We start from the raw sequence: 18889 nt of genomic DNA on the forward strand, positions 1-18889 counted from the left end.
CCCACACATGTTTTTCAGCCCCTCCTGCCCCTTTCTGAGTGTGAGTGAGTGTGTGTGTGTGCGTGCGTGCGTGCGTGCGTGCGTGCGTGCGTGCGTGCGTGCGTGCGTGCGTGCGTGCGTGTGTGTGTCAGAGTGTAAGTCACAAATGTCTCTTTCTCCCTTTAACCAGGCAACTTGAGTTTCCAGGACTGCTTTGTTACTTCAGGGGTGTGGAACGTAGCCGAGCTGGTCCGTGTGTCGCAGAGTGAGTCAACCACTGTCACCTCTCATTCTTAGTATATAGTTACTTATATAAGTGTTATTATAAGTATATTACTATATAACCTATTATAACTAGTAGTTTTTAGTAGCTGGATTAATTTGCATAATTTTTCCTAAGTACACAAACAAAATGAGAAACAACAAATTTTGAAAGAGCAAAATTTAGTATTGTGGTCTAGACCAGCCGTCCCCAGCCCCCGGGCCACGGACCAGTACCAGTCCGTGAGTCGTTTGGTGCTGGGCTCCGAGAGTTGAGGCTCGAGTGTGAAATTTATGGTCTTCAGGGTTTTATCGTTATTTTGTTATCATTTTTATCATTAACTCAGTTTCCTGTGTCTTTTCCTGTGTGTTATGAATAAATCTTTTTTTTTTTTTTTTTTGTGGTAGCCCTACTGGTTTTATTTTGTTGTATTTATCTGTGACACCTTAAAGGCCGGTCCTTGAAAATATTGTTGGACATAAACTGGTCTGTGGTTGGGGAAACTTAAAGGTTGGGGACCGCTGGTCTAGACAACCCAAAATGTGATGTTCCCACCAGGTCACCAGGTCCTACGAGGTTAATCCATGGGTTGAATAGAAGTTTACCAAAGTAAGAGTTTGTCCTGTAAACATAATCGTGTCAGTGTCTCCAAAAATGGACTAGTAAGGCTATGAAGAATTTTAAATGAGTACATTTGTAGTGCTACTGAAACGTCAGAGTGATCAGGAATCATCTTCTGCGAAGCATAAACAAAGAACTATTTCTGCAGCCGACTGATCACACACACTTTCAGGTTTTAATTCTAGTTTTTTTCTATGATGTGTCTCTTTTTCTCTCTTTTTCTCTGTGTGCATCCCCTCAGCCCCTGTGGCTACAGCGACAGGCCCCAACTTCTCTCTGGCTGACCTGGACAGCCCTGGCTATTACAACATCAACCAGGTGACCCTGGGACGGCGCTCGATCACCTCCACCCCCTCCACCAGGTACACACAAAGCACTCGAAACGCTCCTTCTAAATCTAATTCTGCTACTTGCTATTCTTCATTCTCCAACCTCTTTACTGTATTTCCTAATGCTTAGCCTGCTCTGCTTTTTGATCGTGATCTTTCTCTCTCCTTCCTCATCACTAACCCCTACTCGTTCCCACTCATATTTCCCACCGATCTGTCTGTCACCCGTTCCCTGTTTGTGTCTTTTGTGTCTGTTTTCCTCTCCTCTGTCGTCCTCTCCCGCTCATCTTACGCTGCAGGACTGAAATGGAGCTTTATGCAAGTCTCCCACGGAGGTAGTTACACTCATTACAGAATATCTCCCTTGATACTAATGTAACACAGACCCCTGCATCACACAAAAGCCACACACGCATGCTGTCCCACATATACGCACATGCTGTACATTCACAGCCCCCTTTATTTTATTGGTCACAGATGTATGCGTTTATAGGAATGTGCAAACACACACAAAAATAGGCTCCAACATCACCAGGCACACTTTCTGCTCGCAGTTTCTAGCGTGAGGCTGCTTTGAGCCGGCGTGGACACAGCATGTTGTTAAAATTCTGGCCTCGTGTTTGTTTGTCTCCAATTATGTTGCTTTGTCCCTTAAGACTATAACATAATATGAAAACAAAATGTAGATAACTGAAGAGAAAATGTGACATTGTTTCATTTTCCTTGATTTATGATGATATGACATTTATCAGTGTCCCCTTTACTAATTAGTTGTGCCTATTTATTTTAGTGGGAAACCCTGGCCTTCTTCAGATTACTCTCATAATAAATCCCTTTTACTAATCTTTCTCCTTCCTCTCCCAGCTCCAACAAGCGCAAGTCCATTGACGACAGTGAGATGGAGAGCCCAGTGGATGATGTCTTTTACTCGGGCCGTTCCCCAGCGGCTGGCAGCAGCTCTCAGTCCAGCGGTTGGCCTAATGATGTGGATGCAGGTAGTCCCGCTGCAACTGCTGCATCAGATTTTGCACGCAATCCAGAAACTGTGCTGAGGTCCACATCAATTCAGAGGCAAACTTTAAACACTGGCTTCACCTTGAATTATAAAGCCTTTCAAGTAGTTTTTTCTTACATTAAAAAAAACAATTTGACATTTGGGGAAATGCATTTAGCTTCTGTAGTTTGATACTATTGTAATGTCTGTAGAGTAAACAAGAAGCAAACACCAGCTGGTTAGCTTAGCTTAGCTTAAACTTTAAACAGAGGGAAACAAGCAGCCTGGTTTCAGCAAAAGCTCCTGTGTAATCTGTACAAAATATAATGTGTAAAAAAACAAGTGAGACGCGGTTTCATTGCTAGCTGAGGTCATTTCCTGGAGTCGCCATTTGACTTTGTGTTTTCTGTAAAAATCAGTCGATTAGATAGAAAATGTTACTTTAAGAATGAGGAACCTTTTATGCTCATTTCAGGCTCCATATTTCTTGTTCTTGGACTCCATTGGAGTAGCTTTGTAAAATTCACTGTTCAAAATTAGCATTATTATCTGATGCTATCTAGGCCTTGGTGCAGCGCCCAGTTCACTCACATTATGAGGCAAGCCACCTTTCTCCTGATTTATAAACAGAAGGTTTGAACGCTGACTTCATTATTTGAGACAGCCATGTTTAATATGATCGTCTCCTCCTGTAACACTATATATGTGACAAAAGATAAGAAAATTCATCCCCTTTAAACAAAGCCCAAACTGGCCCCTCCACTTCCTGCTGTGTTTTGCTCATACTTACTGTACAGCTATTAGAATGGTAACGCTCTAAATAACTCTCAGCAACGAGCCAAAAAGATGTATTTCCCACAAATGTCCCACAAATATTAAATTCCTGACTTGACATGGACCAGAAGCTAAAGCTAATTATGTTTCACCATCATACCCGCTTGCATCTATTTTGACTCTTCAATACTCCCCCCCCCCCCCCCCCCCCCTCATCATCTCCACTTGCACCATCTTTCATTTTCAACTTCTAATCCTCTTATATGCCATACCTAAATGGACCCCCCACCAAAGCATCATTTCTCACATACAGCAGGGACTTAAAGAGCCAGTAAAAAACACATTTTCTCAGTTACTCTAAACAGTTTGTAGAGAGTCTGGGGGGGGTTGCAGAAATTTCAAGGTTTCTTATTTCCATTGCTGAAAATTCTGCCATCATCTAATGCTTAATGCATTTGAAAATTGTGTTTGGAAATGGGAAAAATGTCTTTCCAGTACCAGTTCTTCAAAACAAACAAGGTTTATGTACATCACACCACTGTTGTGATGGGATACAGAAAGAAAGCTGATCCTGACACTATTAGATAAAAGAAAGAAAAAAACTTTCATTGTTCTGGCTGAACTGCCCCTTTAATCAGACCACAAACTGAGGATAGCCTACTGTCTAGTGTTTGTTGTCTGAGTTGTGAGAATAGCTGCAGAGATGGACACATTTAGTTTTTACAGCATTAGAGCTAACATCTATTAAGCTTACCTCCAGGACTGTGAGTGCACGTGTGTGTGAGTGTCGTGCATTAGACTGCGAAACACAAATATCTATCGCAAATGTTTAGCAACTTTGTTTTATCAAGTGGGTGTAACTGAGTCCTTTACAAATCTAACTTAAATTAAACCCACTGTAATGACTTTTATGTTTCATATGGTGTTCCTAAGGAGTATTTTGAGATTTTGGGAAATACAGCAATTTACATTATTGCACAGCAAAGAGGAAGCTGTGCTAGCAGCCAGTTAGCTAATTTAGTGCAGAGACTAATGACAGATTGGCTGTCATTAATTGGTCACGTGACTAATTGGCTACTGTCACGTGACACCATTGTGTTTTTTGCTTCAGTTTATCTCGAGGTTATTAAATGAGAATAAATGTTTGTTTGTTTTTTTAACCTTACTTACTAACCATTCGTTGTTTTATGATAGGCTAATTGGCTTATAAAGGGCCATAAGGGCAAATTGCTCTTCTCTATGTTTTTGTTTTTTTATGTTCATTTGTGAATCTCAGAGCTATTGATTGACTAGAGCCGAGCTAGCTGTTCTTTTATTTATTTATTTTTTACTGAGATAACATTAAGCTAACCATGAGCTGGCTGCTTCAGTGCTGACTTGTACTACAGATATCAGAAGGCTACCAATTGTATCATCCATCAGTATTTTGCTTATTTCCTAAAATGTTGAATTTTTAATTTCTGAGTATTCTCCAGATACCTAAAAGTTATACCAAAATCCTGAGCTGCACTACTCCAACCACCCATTCACATGCTGAAGTCATAGCCACTCACCCTTTGGGTAACCGCACTGTTAACCATCATGATGGTGATCACGTCAAATGTATTTTCAATAGACTTAATATATATCTCTTGGGTGTCGTATTTGGCTTTGGGGATTTTGTTAAATTGCTAAATTTTCATGTATTCTCCGTCCCTCCCACTCACATGCTGCCATTTTAATACTGCCAGCAGTAATGATGTAACTATTTTATAGACACTTGCTGCACTCTATAACATTAAAATCCCCTATTGCCTATTATTTAACCACCCCTGTTTCTCTCTCTCTCATTCTTTCCATCTCTTTCTATGTCTCTTTTTCTCTCCTCCCCTCTTCCATTGTTAACTCTTCCCTTCTCCCCTGTTTGGCCTTTCAGTGCAGCACCATTTGGCCAGTGTGCAGGAGAGGAAGATTAAGCATGAGAGCGATGGAGTGCAGTTTCCTTACCATGGTTAGAACAACATTAAACATTATACTGTGTTCATGTATACATGCTCTACCTCCGCTCACACCACCCTCAGCTTGTGTACATCTCTTTCTGTCCTTTCTTCAAATCTGTGAGCTCTCAGAGCGAATCTGCGTTATTTTTCATTTGTCCTTCTCTTCTCTTCTCTTCTCTTCTCTTCTCTTCTCTTCTCTTCTCTTCTCTTCATCCCTCTGTTTGTGTCCTGTTCTCTGGCTATGCTGCTGCTGGGTGGGGTTGTGTTTCTACCAGATGTCTGCTGTTGTCCATTGTGGGTTCACCAAAGCCTTTTGGTAGCCCAGTAGCTCCATAACATCTTCCGCCTGTCTGCCTTAAAGATGTAAATCTGTGAAAGAAATGTGATGTCTAGGAGGATAAAGACGTCTCTGTGGCATTGAGAACATGTCTGAATGCTCTTATACTGATGTAAACCCTAGTCTACATATGCAATTAGGTGCATTATCATATCTGAAAAACCACAAGACTGCAAACAGAGTTTGCGAGATGGTATGAGTTTGTCAGCGGCGTTCAGCTAAGTGCCTTGGGTGTTGTAATTTTGTTGTTGAGCCCGGAGAGAGAAAGCGAGCGCTGAAAGACACAAAGAAGGAGGAGCGGGGTGTGTGAATGGGGGTTTGCTGCTTCGTCCTGCCGGTTGTTTAGACAGAGCTGTTGAGTGGCGTCCCACCTGCTGTAGGCCTGACTCAACCATCTCTGAAAGACAGCGCAGGAAAAACAACATACGACCCAAACAAACAAGACTAAAGGCACTCAGGTGTGTCATCAATGCACAAGGCGCCTTCTGTCTCCAAGACATGCTTACTCACTAACGCGCACATTTACAAATGACATGCAGACACATGCGTACGCGCACAGAAAACTAAATTTAAGCGCCTTCTCTGATTTACATTCACACACACATAAGCACACTCCCCAATCTGGAGAGGAGCAGCGTTCCGGTCCAGATGGCGCCTCCATGTGTCTACAGCGAAGGGAGCTACTGGGTTACAGCAGACATCTGTTCTGGTGATGGTGGTGGTGGTGTTGGGAGTGAGAGATGTGGAGAGGAGAAGAGGGGCGGAGGACAGGAGGAGGGGGGAGGGGGTGGGGAGAAGGAAAGGGGAGAGCCTCCGCCTCTGCGTGCTCAGAAGGTGATTCTCTACCTGAATGAAAAGCTCTGAGGCATAGCAGGTGATCATGTAATTCATCATTAAGTCCGCTGTCTCCCGCTCAGCTCTGCTCCGTTCTCTCCTCCTGCCTGCTTGCTGCTGCCGCCGCTGCTGCTGCTCAGTGGTGGGAAAGCCCACTATCAGCTTTTCAGTAAGAGAAGGAGGGGGTGGGTTTCCCGTGTATTTGTGATTTTGACAGAGATTACAAGCTAATTATCTGGGCATTAAATCGTCATGTGTGTGGCTGTCTTGCGGAGGTGTCCTTGCGCTGCCCCGTGCGCATTATCTTAGTGTTTACGAGCGCTAATGTTGCGCGTGGCAGCGAGTATAATGAGGTGCTTTGCTCTGCTGATATACACTGTTGTTCCTCGCTTACCTGAACGAGGAGTGCACGAGATCTGTCGTCTCTCCGTTGTGTGCGCGCGCACATGCTAGTGGACCAGTTCTGTGACAGTTAGGGGGTTTGTGTGGTCGCCAGCTTGTTAGCATGGCAAGACTACAGGGTCATGGGAGCAATTGGCTGCCAGTCTGTTAGCGCAGTGTGCCAGGAGCAGGACACAGAAATAACGTAGAACAAACAACTGTGTATGTGTGCGTGCGTGCATATGTGCAGACACACACACGCTCTCTCACACACAGATTAAGAGAGAGATCAGAGTAACTTCTGTTAGCTTTATCAGACAAAGCTTTCATTGGGCATCTGGGCCTCATTTGCTGCTCCTCACTGAGAAGCCGCATAGATAGATATTTCAGCAAGATAGCGACTAATTAGGGAATATCACAGAGACTAAAAACAATATGTATAATTTAAGGCTGTTTGTGCATAATAAGCTGGTTATAATTAAAGTTGGGACGTGGCAGCACAGAGTCTTGCCTATACGTACAACAGAGGAACTGCAGCCAAACAGGCTTTGCTGCAGGGACCCATTGAATACACAGCATGTTTACATTCAGTCTCTGTGGCTTTAACGCCATTTAAATAATGTCTTTTCATGTGTGTGTGTGGGGAGAAAGTTGAAGAACTCAGAAGTTACAAATTCATTTTAGAAAATTAGCTAAACCAATGCAGAACCAGAGAAATGTACATTTTCTAAGACTTCCAGCCAAAGACTAGAGCTGATCTACAGAGAGCCATCCCACATCCTGTTTAACCCATTCAGCTGAAGATGGCTGCAGATAACCTGTGAAGAGTGTTGGGTGCTCACAAGAGAGCCCTGCTAAAACTTTTATTTATACTTGCATCTACACAAAAATGCCCACATTTTCACAAGTATCAGATATTAGTCAAAATTAGGCATATCATGTCCTGTTATTTCCATTACGTTGAAACCAATTGTGAACTGCCTCGATAGGAGACATTTTCAAAGGATAATAAAAATGAAAATTACATCAAAACAGAAACGCTGCTGTTTGTGGTGGTCAGCTGCTTTCAGGTTGCTGCTGCAAGAAATCCTGCGCAGCTGCTCATTTGATGTGTGAAATAAAAAGGACACATGCTCAAGGTGCTACGACAGTGACATCCCTAATACTCCCAAATAGTATTTTATTACAATTTAAACCCTCAAATCTAAAAATGGAGCCGCATCTGTGGTCTTGACTCCTTCAAAGATACTCAAGTCAAAGATACTCCAGAGCCTAATTGATTCTGCACGTCTCTTGAGCACCGCTTATCATTGGGTACATTCTTAGTACTACTCCTTGAGACAGTTACATATGCCGCAAAACTAAAACCATCTGCCTAACATGCCAAACAGCTCTGACCTGTTGGGGTATGAACAGGGGACCTCACTGGCAGGAAGTACTCTGGGTCCTGTGATGCTCTGTCATATTACAATTTTAAGACTTTGGAGGCTTGAAAATTTGAGCTCTTATGCTTCTTGAGCCATTCGTGAGGAGTTTGGCAGGCATGCTGCCCTGCTTGCGGATGCTGCCTGCCAGCAGGGAGTACAGTAGTCATCATGAGGGAAAGGGTGGGCTTGGTCTGGATTAACGTCGAGGTGGGTAATGCATGTCAAAGTAACGGCCACATGGATGACATCATCCAAAATTTCCAGCATAATATTACATTTTAATGGCATTATAAATGTTACTCACTTCACTTGCCAGTGATTTGAAAGTTCTGGCTGATTGCTGAATATTCCAAAGTCTGTTAACAGTAGATTGCAACTTTACTGTACTAGCTGTAAATTGGTTGTAATATGCCCCCAAGAAAGCATCACCAGATGGATGATATTTGTCCCGTAAATCTATCGGTGAATAAAGTGCATCTCACCCTCCTCGCCGTGTCCGTTCCTCCCACCTACTTGTGAAGTCACATGACGTGCCTATCTGAACATAAGTGCCAGCTCCCACCTTTTTCTGTGCTTATAGGTGCCCACACAAGCACAGCTGCACCCGTGGTGCCTGTGAGCATTGTGGCTAAATAGTGATAAAACATTTCCCAGTTTAGCATTTAAGAAAAAGCTGTTTAGAAATCTGCTGTGTTAGACTTTATAAGCTCAGCTCATAAAATCTATTTCCACATCTCTTGGGCCATGTTGAAATTATCCACGTCTTTATTCGAGTGTGTTTGTTTTATATGTGTGAATATTGTGTCGTTTAGTAGTTTACGGGCGCCCTTCTCGCCAAGGTTGTTTATCGCTCTATTCTTTCAACCAAATGTGAAGCAAAACACGAGCTCCGCATGTTCCAGAGAAAAGTAATGAGGTCTGTGTGTCCATGCTGATGTACTTTTCTGTACTTTAACTTCCTCATTATTCTCTGTTTTATGGATTTTTTTCTTTCCAGAGTTTTATTTCAGCTTATATTCAACATTGCGGTTCCACGCAGAGGTCAGATACACCATTTGGCACCGTTCCTCAAACCCAGAAAGTCTAAATTGTGCCTTTGGATTACCATACATCAAAATAAATTCCCTCAGCACCCACCACACAAGGCCTTGATCACAGAAGAGAGCCTCTTTTATCTGTAGCTCTCACACTTTTGGCCATGTTTTTGGTCCGCTGGTGAGCTGGGCCTATACTTTGTGTGCCCCTTTTTGCCAAACTAAGGGATATTTCATGCAGGCTTTTAGCCTCGGCCGACATTTATAGACAAAGGGGGACACTTTAATATGTTTGTCTATGTGTGCCGGCCATGCCGCCACCGCTCCTCTCCTGCTTAACTTCTTCCATCTTTCTACAGCTCTCCCATCTAGCCTTTACTGGCAGTTCGCCCGGTGCTTACCACCCAGCCTGAACAGCTTGTGTGTGCGTGTGTGTGTGTGCGCGTGTCTGTGTGTGTGTGTGTGTATAAGTTCAAGCACGTCTTTATGAAATACTATAAGTCAGTAACATAAAATACCTGACAGTCAGATATGCGGAAGGGCACTACATCAGAGGATCCATTGATGTATGTTTTGGCATGCTCGTCTGCAGCTATATGTAGTTGCACAGCTCATGCTGGCATTGAATTGAAAGCACAGTCTGCCCCAGATATGAGGCCATCCAGAATCCCATTCATTCTAAAGAGGCATCCTGACAAGTGCAGTGAGTAGGTTGGTTGGCATGTTTGTTGACTGCGTTCCTGAAGTTCTCTGTAGCTACGCCGGGCTCTGAGAGCGTTGTCGTGTGGGATTAGTCGGGTAGTTTGCGCCTCACAAAGGAGACCGTTTGATTAAATTTCAGTGGTTAAAGTAAGTAGGGGGATTGCTGTGTTGTTCATACACTCAGTGGTGACCATAGTTGAACTGCCATTGCATTTCCCAGCTCTCCTCTGTCCTGACGCTGTGCCCCCAGCCTCTCGACCTGAACCCCGACCCACCCCTTCCCCTCTCCCGTCACCTCCCTTCGCTCTGAACCCCCGCTGCTTCGAAACATGGCCTCTCACCGGACCCTAACCCTCAGTCCCCCTCCCCTTCAATCAGACAGACACGGTACAGCCCGCTGACCGTACAGACACAGAATAGACAGGTTGTGAGAACCCATCTGTATGTTAAGCCAATCAAACAAATCAATGAATGAATCAGTCGATCAATCCATTGATTTCAGTCGATCATAATCATTTGATTCTTGTAATCAAATCTGACAAAGTCTGATAAATTTCTTTTTCTTTTTTTTGAGTAGAGTCAAAGTAAGAAAAGGAGCCATGTTTGATTAAAACCTCGTCTCTGTTCTGCCATTTTGTTGATCCCCTTTTTGCCAGGACTCTCGTCGCCTGGTTCACTTAAGAAGCCGGGGAAATTCGATTTCAGCGCCCTGTCCTCCCAGACGAGGTCCCCCCGCATGGCGTTCACCCACCACCCACTGCCAATGCTGGCGGGAGTGAGACCAGGTGAGACCAACCCAGCTCCCGATCCCCCCCTGATCGCCCCAACCCCTTCCTCTCCCCCTCCTCACCATCTCCTCCTACCCACTTCTCACTTTTTCAGTGCCCCCATCCCCCACCCTACCCCTCCTCTGTGGTTTAGAGCTGGGGGCGTTGTCTTTGGGAGATGAGAGTGGCTGGGAAGCTGGCAGGTAACTCTATGGGTCTGTGCCTCGTCCTCTTCTGCCTCCTCCTACCTCGTAGGGTGCAGGTCTTGCCGGTGATGGAGCTTGCAGGGTTTCTGGGTGTGGTGTGTGGTTTCTCTAGTTCTGTCTGGTGGTGGATGGCTGTTAGTCGTACTTTTCTGTAGATTGCCTCTGTCTTCTTAGAGGGATTTGGTGGATGTTGCAACCTATTCTGTCAGACCAACTTTGTCTTAACAAGATGTTACATGAATAAAACAGCTTTCTCTTACCCATCCACTCCCAGTATTCATTTTAAGACTCCTGGATGGCAAACCAGTCTCAGGACCACAAGTGGAAATGAGTAATAAATAAACAAGCTATTGTTAGGATTTTTGTTTGTTTGTTTGCTTTGTTTTTTGGGGGGGGATCCAAATTCAGATTTTCTCACGATAAACATGGACAAAATTTCAAATGAATGAGGTAAGTGTACACACGACTAATCCCTGTGAGCCAAAAGCCGAGGCTTCAGGCTGTTCTAAATACCACGTAACTGGCTCTGTATGATGTCACAGCTTTGGCTGTGAGCAAAGCAACCTCACCTATTCGTTGTTCAAGCCTCCTGGCAGCCAATCAAGGGGGAAATGAAGGCAGGTCAACTAGGCTATGACCAGGCTCAGCAAAAAAGAAATAAGGATTATTTAAAACTGTAAAAGATGCAAAGCTGCCCTAGCACAGTCCAAGAGCTGTAGAAGAAGAATTGTTGCATTTTTAATTTTTAGCTCTGAAACAAGTTTGACTCGTTGGGCAAAAAGGCCTTGATGACTTCATAATGGGCCAACACGGTTGTCTCATCCTGGCTAAACGCTTTACATTTTTACCAGAAAGTCAGAATTACACTTGAAGAGTGGGGTTCTGAAGGGTTCGCTGAAAGACGCTGTTGAGTAGAATTATGGGGTCTTCTAGAGCTTCCCTCATTAGTACAAACTAAAAGTCACTATCTCAGCTTCTACTTGTTGGTCTTTTGTGAGTCCTGTTTAGGGTAATAAAAGTTTCCTTTTAATGCTCCAAAATGTCTGACAGTAATGACGCCAACTGCGCAACTGCCATGGTCTCAGATCCCCAAACTCACTGTTGGTTTGTAACAATTTGATAAATTCCCGTTTTTGTTTTGTCTTAAATGGGGTCCTTTTATCAAAATCTGCAAGCTGCAAGGTCATACTGATACTTAGTGGTAAGAGTAGTGAATATGTATCATTCCAGACAGGAACTTGAAGGAAATCATTCATTCATTCAAATCATTTTTGCTTCATGACCTTTAATTAGTCAACTAGTCATGTTATGGTTTTTTTTCTTGAAATTCCTATTGATTTGCTTCCCTTTCTAGTTTGGGAAGTCCAGGTTGAACACATAATTCAAACTAGCAAGGCCACAAAGTGATGTTTTGAGTCTTAGCTACTGTGTACCAGATGAATCTTTAAACCCTGCCAGTTTATTTACACGTGGAGCTAAAGGGCTTCCAAATATAAATACAAAAATCATAATTTTTTACCAGTACAGTGCAGATCAAATTAGAGACTTTCTCTTTTTTATGTACTTTTCTAAATTCACAAAGTAAAGGAGCTCACTGGAGATAATTACCCTTGTGCTTGCACTACATCAAAGGATTTTTTAGTCACTGAGCAGATGTGAGGCAATGAGGTTGACCGCCATGTCATTAAACCCTACTCAGCGCTTGTTGACAGAACTTATGCCTCTTGAGATGTGACTACAGCAAATCCAGTCTCCACACACACATACATGCACTGTTAGTGTTCACACCATTGTGGACACATGTATACAATATCCCATCCTTGCGGTGGCCAGAGGTTCTAAGTTACACACTTTGGGATTTGGTTTTTTTTTTATACAAACTGTGGCAGTGTGCACACTGGGAATGCTGCCATGCTAGTTTGAAAGTGGTTACCACATCATCAGCATTGTTGTTATTCTACGTAAAAGACAAGATCCAAGGGATTTAAAGGATTGAAAGTGGGAATAAGGAGCATGCAGGGGCCAGCTGTTCATAGCAGCAATGGTGCTAAATGGTGGCTTTCATGGAGTATCTCCCTTCAGCCACGTCAGCCACGGTTCCACTGTTTTTTTTAGTCAATTGGGAATTGCAAATTCCCTAAATAAAAAACAAACAAACTGTGTTTGTATTGAAAGACTATGTGCTAGTTAGCAGATGAACCAAACAAATTATAATGTATGTAACAGACAGTTTGGATGTACAATTTAAAAAAGTATTTGAAACACTTAGCTAGGAGGAATGTCTAAAATGCTGGAAGAGCTCAAAATCATTTCTAAATGTTAAAAAATTAAACAAAGCTAAATAAATGTTTCTAAAATGACAGATAAATTCTTACACAGCTAGCTGAAAGTAATAAAGAGAGCACTGATATAGTTGGCTGACGTTGTAAAATAGTTAGCTAAAGTAGTGCAATAATGAGTGGAACACCTACAAAAATGTATATCTGTTAGCTAAAAGAAATGAATAAATTGTTACCACCATTAGCTGAAAGTAGTGTAAAGGAAATGTTTTAAAACAGCTGAGGTTAAGTGATAAATATTAGCCTTCAAGTAGTGACCATTTGGTTTAAATGTCCAGCTTCTACCACCCTGGATATTAGCATAGCACAATTAGAAACTAAGCAAACACTGATATTTCAACTGTATAAGAAGGATTATAATGAATTTATTTAGCAATATTTTAATATCTTAACATTCTTAATATCTCTGTGACGTGTCAGGTGGTATCAGTGAAGGGCTAGTTGGGCTTTGACAGTTCAAAGGCAAATATGATGGGAATCAAAAGAAGGTGAAAGTATGAAGGGGCGTAGGGATTCACCACCACCATCACCACCCCATCCATACTCCCATACCCCCAGCATTTGGCCTTCACCCAGTGTCTAATGGGATTAGTATGCGACTATAGGAGCAGGGAGACTGCTTCACTTGGGAGCAGGCAGCCTGGCATGGAAGCAAGGTGCTGCTGGGCCCTGAAGCATAGGCCCTTGTCTGGGGGGTAATGCAGCAGGGTTGGCACCCTTATGAAGTGCACTCACACACAATGTATAAGATGCAAGCACTAAAGAGCATTGGCAGCCCAATGTGGGCAGCTGGGGGGCCTGTATGGGATGGGGTGGGTGTTAAACTGGCACAGCTAAGAGAACAGGCTACTAATACAAAACAAGGAGATTTAGTAATGGATATAAGTCTGACAGAGAGGGCTTTGTGCTTGGTGTGGTAGGGCTCAACCAACTGCTCCCCTTTCGCACCTCAGACATATATTCATCTGTTTGGTGTGAGTTTCACTATTTTCTTTGGTGAAAAACAGAATGTTTTTTTGTTTTTGTAAGCTTATTAGCCACAGAATGCAGTTATATTTTGCATCTCCGCACCTGTCGTGCACATACACAGATATAAAGCTCACAAGCCATTTAGCAGAAAAAATATTAACTCAGATTTAGAGAGTATTTACAGATTAATTCTGTCTTAGAAACAAAATGTGTCAGATAAAAAAGGCTTTAGTATGTAAATGCCAAAATGCATCAACGCCAGTGAATCACACCCTCAAAAACAGCACACAGGAGCGCAGGCATTAAGACAGGCTAATATAAGACACTACTCAATGATCTCTTTGTGTTTTTTTAACAGGCTTTTTGGATCTGATTTCAAAATGCAGCGCTTTTATCTGCTGAATTTGTGCCCATTTAGAAGTGTGTGCAGTCTGAACGGTGTTGCCCTAAATTGTTACATTGTCTCAGTGAGTGTTCAGATGTGAATATATGTGTGTATAAATCTCTTTCCAAAAAGTTCATTGTGTTCATCTGGATGCAGCGTTTCATATAAATTTCTTCAATAAAGCTGTAAGGGTTTACTGGAGGAGTCATAAAAAATAAGCAATGCATACAATACCTATTAACTCGAAATTAGCTTTTCCTAGAAAAACAGAGTTCCTTTCATCTTAAAACCAGATTTAAGTTTTATTGTTTCCAGTTGCGATGTGATATTCTTGCTATCATTTGGTGGTTGCTCAGTTCATCTCTCCCATCTGTAAGAATGTTTAGAAACTCAGTGGTTCGTGTCCCGCTCTTCCTCTGCTCGTGTTTCCTCTAATACCAAACGTCTGTGTTTACAGGGAGCCCCCGCGCTTCAGCCTCGGCCCTGCACTTCCCGTCTCCCTCCATCATCCAGCAGTCTAGCCCCTACTTCACCCACCCAACCATCCGCTATCACCACCACCCTGGACAGGATCCCCTGAAGGAATTTGTGCAGTTTGTCTGTGCCGATGGCTCAGGGCAGGCCGCTGGGCAGGTAAGACCCGCCACCAATGAAAGTAGACATGACTATCAAACTCTTATCTTGCACCTTTATTACAGCAGTATGATAGAATACTGTGTGACGCCCATTACATGGAGTTCTAAAAGACTGCCAGCATGGAAAATTTAAATACAGTGGTCCCTCGTTTATCGCGGAAGTCACGTTCTAAAAATGAAATCTGCGAAGTAGCCAATTTTATTTTTTACAATTATTGTAGATATTTTAAGGCTGTAAAACCCCTCACTACACACTTTATACACTTTTCTCAGACAGGCATGAACATTTTCACACTTTTCTCTCTTGTTTAAACTCTCTCAAAGTTCAAACCTTCGTAGAAAAATAAGTCCAGTATTATAGAATAAAACCAAAGACACCCGCGGTTGCCTTTGACGGTGCAAAACGCTTATTCGACATTTTTGTGTTTGTTGGGGAGAAAACTTACAAACATACAGTGCAGCACTTCAGAGTCACACTGCTAGCAATCAAAGATTTATGTAAATTTGACAAGCTGAACGCATTCTGTACTGTGCAGGAGACACGGCACGAGATTGATTGACAATGGTCTACAGCCAATCAGGACGCAGGACACAATGCGCTGTAAAAAAAAAAAAAAAGCATGCAAAATTGCACACAAAAAAATCCGTGAAACAGCGAGACCGCGAAAGCTGAACCGCGTTATAGCGAGGGACCACCGTATGTTAGTGAAACAGTACAGCATACGGAAGCAGTGTGCATAATGAAAACTGTTTTTTACTTCCAAACAAGTGTTTGTGGCTCGTCTTTCTCAGTTAATTATAACTTAACATGATGTCAGGTTCACCAAATGAGAGGTATGCACATTATCCCTGAGGTTTTGTTGTTTTTTGTTTTTTTTTTTCTCAGGTCATGTGACTGACAGATGCGATACATATTCAAGAATAGTGCTTGTTTTAGTTTTAATCCTTCATCTTTCATTTTGGTGCTTGGAGTTAACTAGTTTAATAGATTTATAGGTGAGAATTTGAGCAGCTTGAATAGACGTATACAAATATCTGTCTTTCTTTTTGTCTTAATTTGGAAATTTTGTTGTAATTTCACATCTTGATCATACCTCATTGGAATCTAATGACGTATTTAAAAGTCCACATTTGAATTTCAAAATTAAGCGTCGAATAGTCCTTAGATTCCAACTAGTTCAACTGTAACTATGGTCCTAAATTTGAAATCATGAATGAAACATTATACTATTACTTTGAATAAACAAGAAATGCCAGAGAGCTTCTTTGACGATGTGTCCACCTACATTATAGGGAAATATTCCCACGGCGACACAAATACAGCACACGTCACATTCGTTTACTCAGCTGGTCTACAAATCTTTGTACTGTCTTGTCGATGTCATTTTGCCGTTTCCTCTTTCAGACCCTGACGTTCCCCCTCCTCCTCTTTTTATTTCTTTCTTCTGCTCCACCCAACCCCTCAGAAATTATAACCATCAGCACGAGAATGAATCAGTCACGGCACACTTCAAGTCAAGCATACCCGCCCTGTGTTGTGTCATTGTGTTTCTGTTTTCATTTTTAGCCGTTCTGATTTTAGTTGAAGTTTTGGTTGTTTGGTGCTGCTGTTGTTGGTGGTGTTGTGCTTGTGTAGAAGAGTACCCTTCCATGGTTTTGATTTCTTGCCATCTTCTGGACGAACCCAGTCAAACAGTTTGCTCACTTCCCTCCTCCACCCGACACGGACCACCCCTGTGGAACCTCTCACCTTTAGCTCCAACTCCTACTCCTTTCAAACCCTGTGGTGATTATTATTTTTCACACCTTCATGAAAGATGCCGTCCACATACATCATTCCTTTGGTTGTTGTTTCCCACCCTCCTCCTCTTCCTCCTTCCACCATCGCTCCCCCCCTCCCACTCCTCCTCCCGCCGTCATGGATATTTTTTTGGACCTGGCCTCCCAAGCTGCGTCCTGTTTTCATTCCGTGTCTGCGGATTGTCGCATGTCGCCCTCCTGACCCTATTTGTGTTGTCTGCAGCCAAACGGGAGCGGCCAGAGCAAAATGCCAGGCTCCTTCTTGCTGCCTCCACCTCCCCCAGTGGCCCGCCCAGTGCCCCTTCCCATGCCCGACTCTAAACCCAACAGCACGCCCCCTGACGGCGGACTCTCCTCGCCCGCATCTCCGTGTAAGTGACCCCGCAGAGACCGTTCTCAAAACCAAACCAACACCAAAAAAAAAAGAAATATAAAAAAACAAATCAGAAAATCCCAACCCTCTCCAGTCAAAGGACCTTTGTCAGTGTTCTTCCTCCAACTTCGCCCCATCATTGTGTATCCAGCATCGCATCTCCCTAGCCCCGTGGAAGGCAATAACAGCAAGCACAGAATATACTGTGGAGCACAATAGAGTAGATCAAGGCCATCAAAGGTTTGGCTCAAAGTAGTCTTCATTATGGACTTGGGTGGCATTCATCAGGGTTCTGTATTAGGTCCCATGAGTTTCAGGGGCTCTACATGTTGAACCCATTTTGCGTGGCCTGGTGTGAGAAAGCTACATCACCGCTCCACTTCTTCTACTTCTAAAACCTCTTTTCTTCCTTCTCTGGGCTCATCGCTAAACCTCATAAGAAGATTTTTATTTTTAACTTATTGTTGCTTATGAAAGGGCACAAATTTAGGGCAGTTAATTTATATGGACTCCAAAAACATTCCAGTAGAGATTGGGACACCTTATGGAATAACTTACCGGTACCTCTTTTGCTTTAACTTCTTTTTGTTGCATGGTAGTTGTTAGAGAGCAAGAACAGGGTGTGCATTTAAATTTTTGTCAGTCATACAGTACATTTTCTCACCTGTGGTAGGAGGGGCACTGGATGGAGCACTTTTTTTGTTTGTTTTTAGCTCTCCTTCAAATATAGTGTTTTTGTTTTACCCCCAGTCAGCGTCTCAAAGTCTTCTATGTCTTATCTATGTTATTCCAATTCTTAGAAACACGTGGATGTATATCTATCTTCCTTCCTGTCTCTCATTCTTGTCCTCCCTTTCCTCCACTCAAACAGACACACATATGCACAAGTCTACACACTACATCTCTGAATGCCTCAGTGAGATTCAGATTCTGGAGTCCGTAGGGTACCTCAAACTGCCCTAAATTTGTCAGAGACGTTGATGCCACTGGGTTTTAAATGTCCCTGACTCCTCAGTGTCAGAATTTCAGTGTGCATAATCGCTTCCAACGAAGTTTATCAAGTAGCCTTAATCACCCGGGGAGATCTGAGTTTGCATGCCAGATTTCCAGGGGGTCTTAGTGACCTCAATGATGTATAGCTGTACTTTCGGTAGAAGCAAGCGCCTGTTTCCCAAAATCTATTAGGTTTAATATATGCCATTGCATGTTGAAGCAATGACCATTTACAATGATTTGCTTTTTTGCCAAAATTAGAAGAGAAAAAGTTTAAAAGATTTAAATCGCTCAATCACATGAAGGTAACGTCAGTTCGCTGAACTTAGAATCACGGTTTTAAACAGGTATGGCTATGTTTTGTTTTTGTTTAGTTTTTTTGGCTCCAGTGGTTTTGCTAACTTTGGATTGTGCTAGCTATTTAGTCAAGTGTCAACCTGCAGAGATAAAACCAAAAAAAAAACAATAAAAAAAAACGCATAATAAAGTCAACACTAAAGTGCCAGAAAATGACTGAATCCAAAAACAGGCTAAACCCATAGACGTCCATGTTCCTTAGTCTTGAAAAAAGTGGGTCCTGTCTTTATTTTATAATTATTAAATGAAGAGTGAATTATACTCTTTTTAAAAGTCATTAAGAATTAAACAGATAGTGTGGCCCTCTGATTGTCAGGTGAATGTCGAGAGAGTGGGCTGTGGCTGTATTTCTGGTTACTTTCTATAATTCTGGTAGAGGAATCTCTCACACGGTGTTTGAGGTGTTGTTGCC

General features: G+C 42.6%; 1 protein-coding gene across 15 annotated transcripts in view; it reads left to right on the forward strand.

The window, feature by feature from the left end:
* The window catches only part of nfixb (nuclear factor I/Xb), a 137596-nt gene that overhangs the window by 108185 nt on the left and 10522 nt on the right, over nucleotides 1-18889 (forward strand). For 5 of the 15 annotated variants that reach the window (XM_063471237.2, XM_063471232.1, XM_063471230.1 and 2 more), the window contains 8 exons: nucleotides 170-244; nucleotides 1104-1224; nucleotides 1491-1526; nucleotides 2056-2186; nucleotides 4875-4949; nucleotides 10310-10438; nucleotides 14777-14952; nucleotides 16978-17125. In XM_063471237.2, the coding sequence (XP_063327307.1) occupies nucleotides 170-244; nucleotides 1104-1224; nucleotides 1491-1526; nucleotides 2056-2186; nucleotides 4875-4949; nucleotides 10310-10438; nucleotides 14777-14952; nucleotides 16978-17125 (891 nt within the window). The remainder of the gene's footprint in view (nucleotides 1-169; nucleotides 245-1103; nucleotides 1225-1490; nucleotides 1527-2055; nucleotides 2187-4874; nucleotides 4950-10309; nucleotides 10439-14776; nucleotides 14953-16977; nucleotides 17126-18889) is intronic. The other 10 variants (XM_063471228.1, XM_063471224.1, XM_063471225.1 and 7 more) reach the window with 9 other exon arrangements.

This window comes from Pelmatolapia mariae, linkage group LG4, assembly GCF_036321145.2.
Source record: "Pelmatolapia mariae isolate MD_Pm_ZW linkage group LG4, Pm_UMD_F_2, whole genome shotgun sequence".
In the NCBI taxonomy this organism is placed as follows: Eukaryota; Metazoa; Chordata; class Actinopteri; order Cichliformes; family Cichlidae; genus Pelmatolapia; species Pelmatolapia mariae.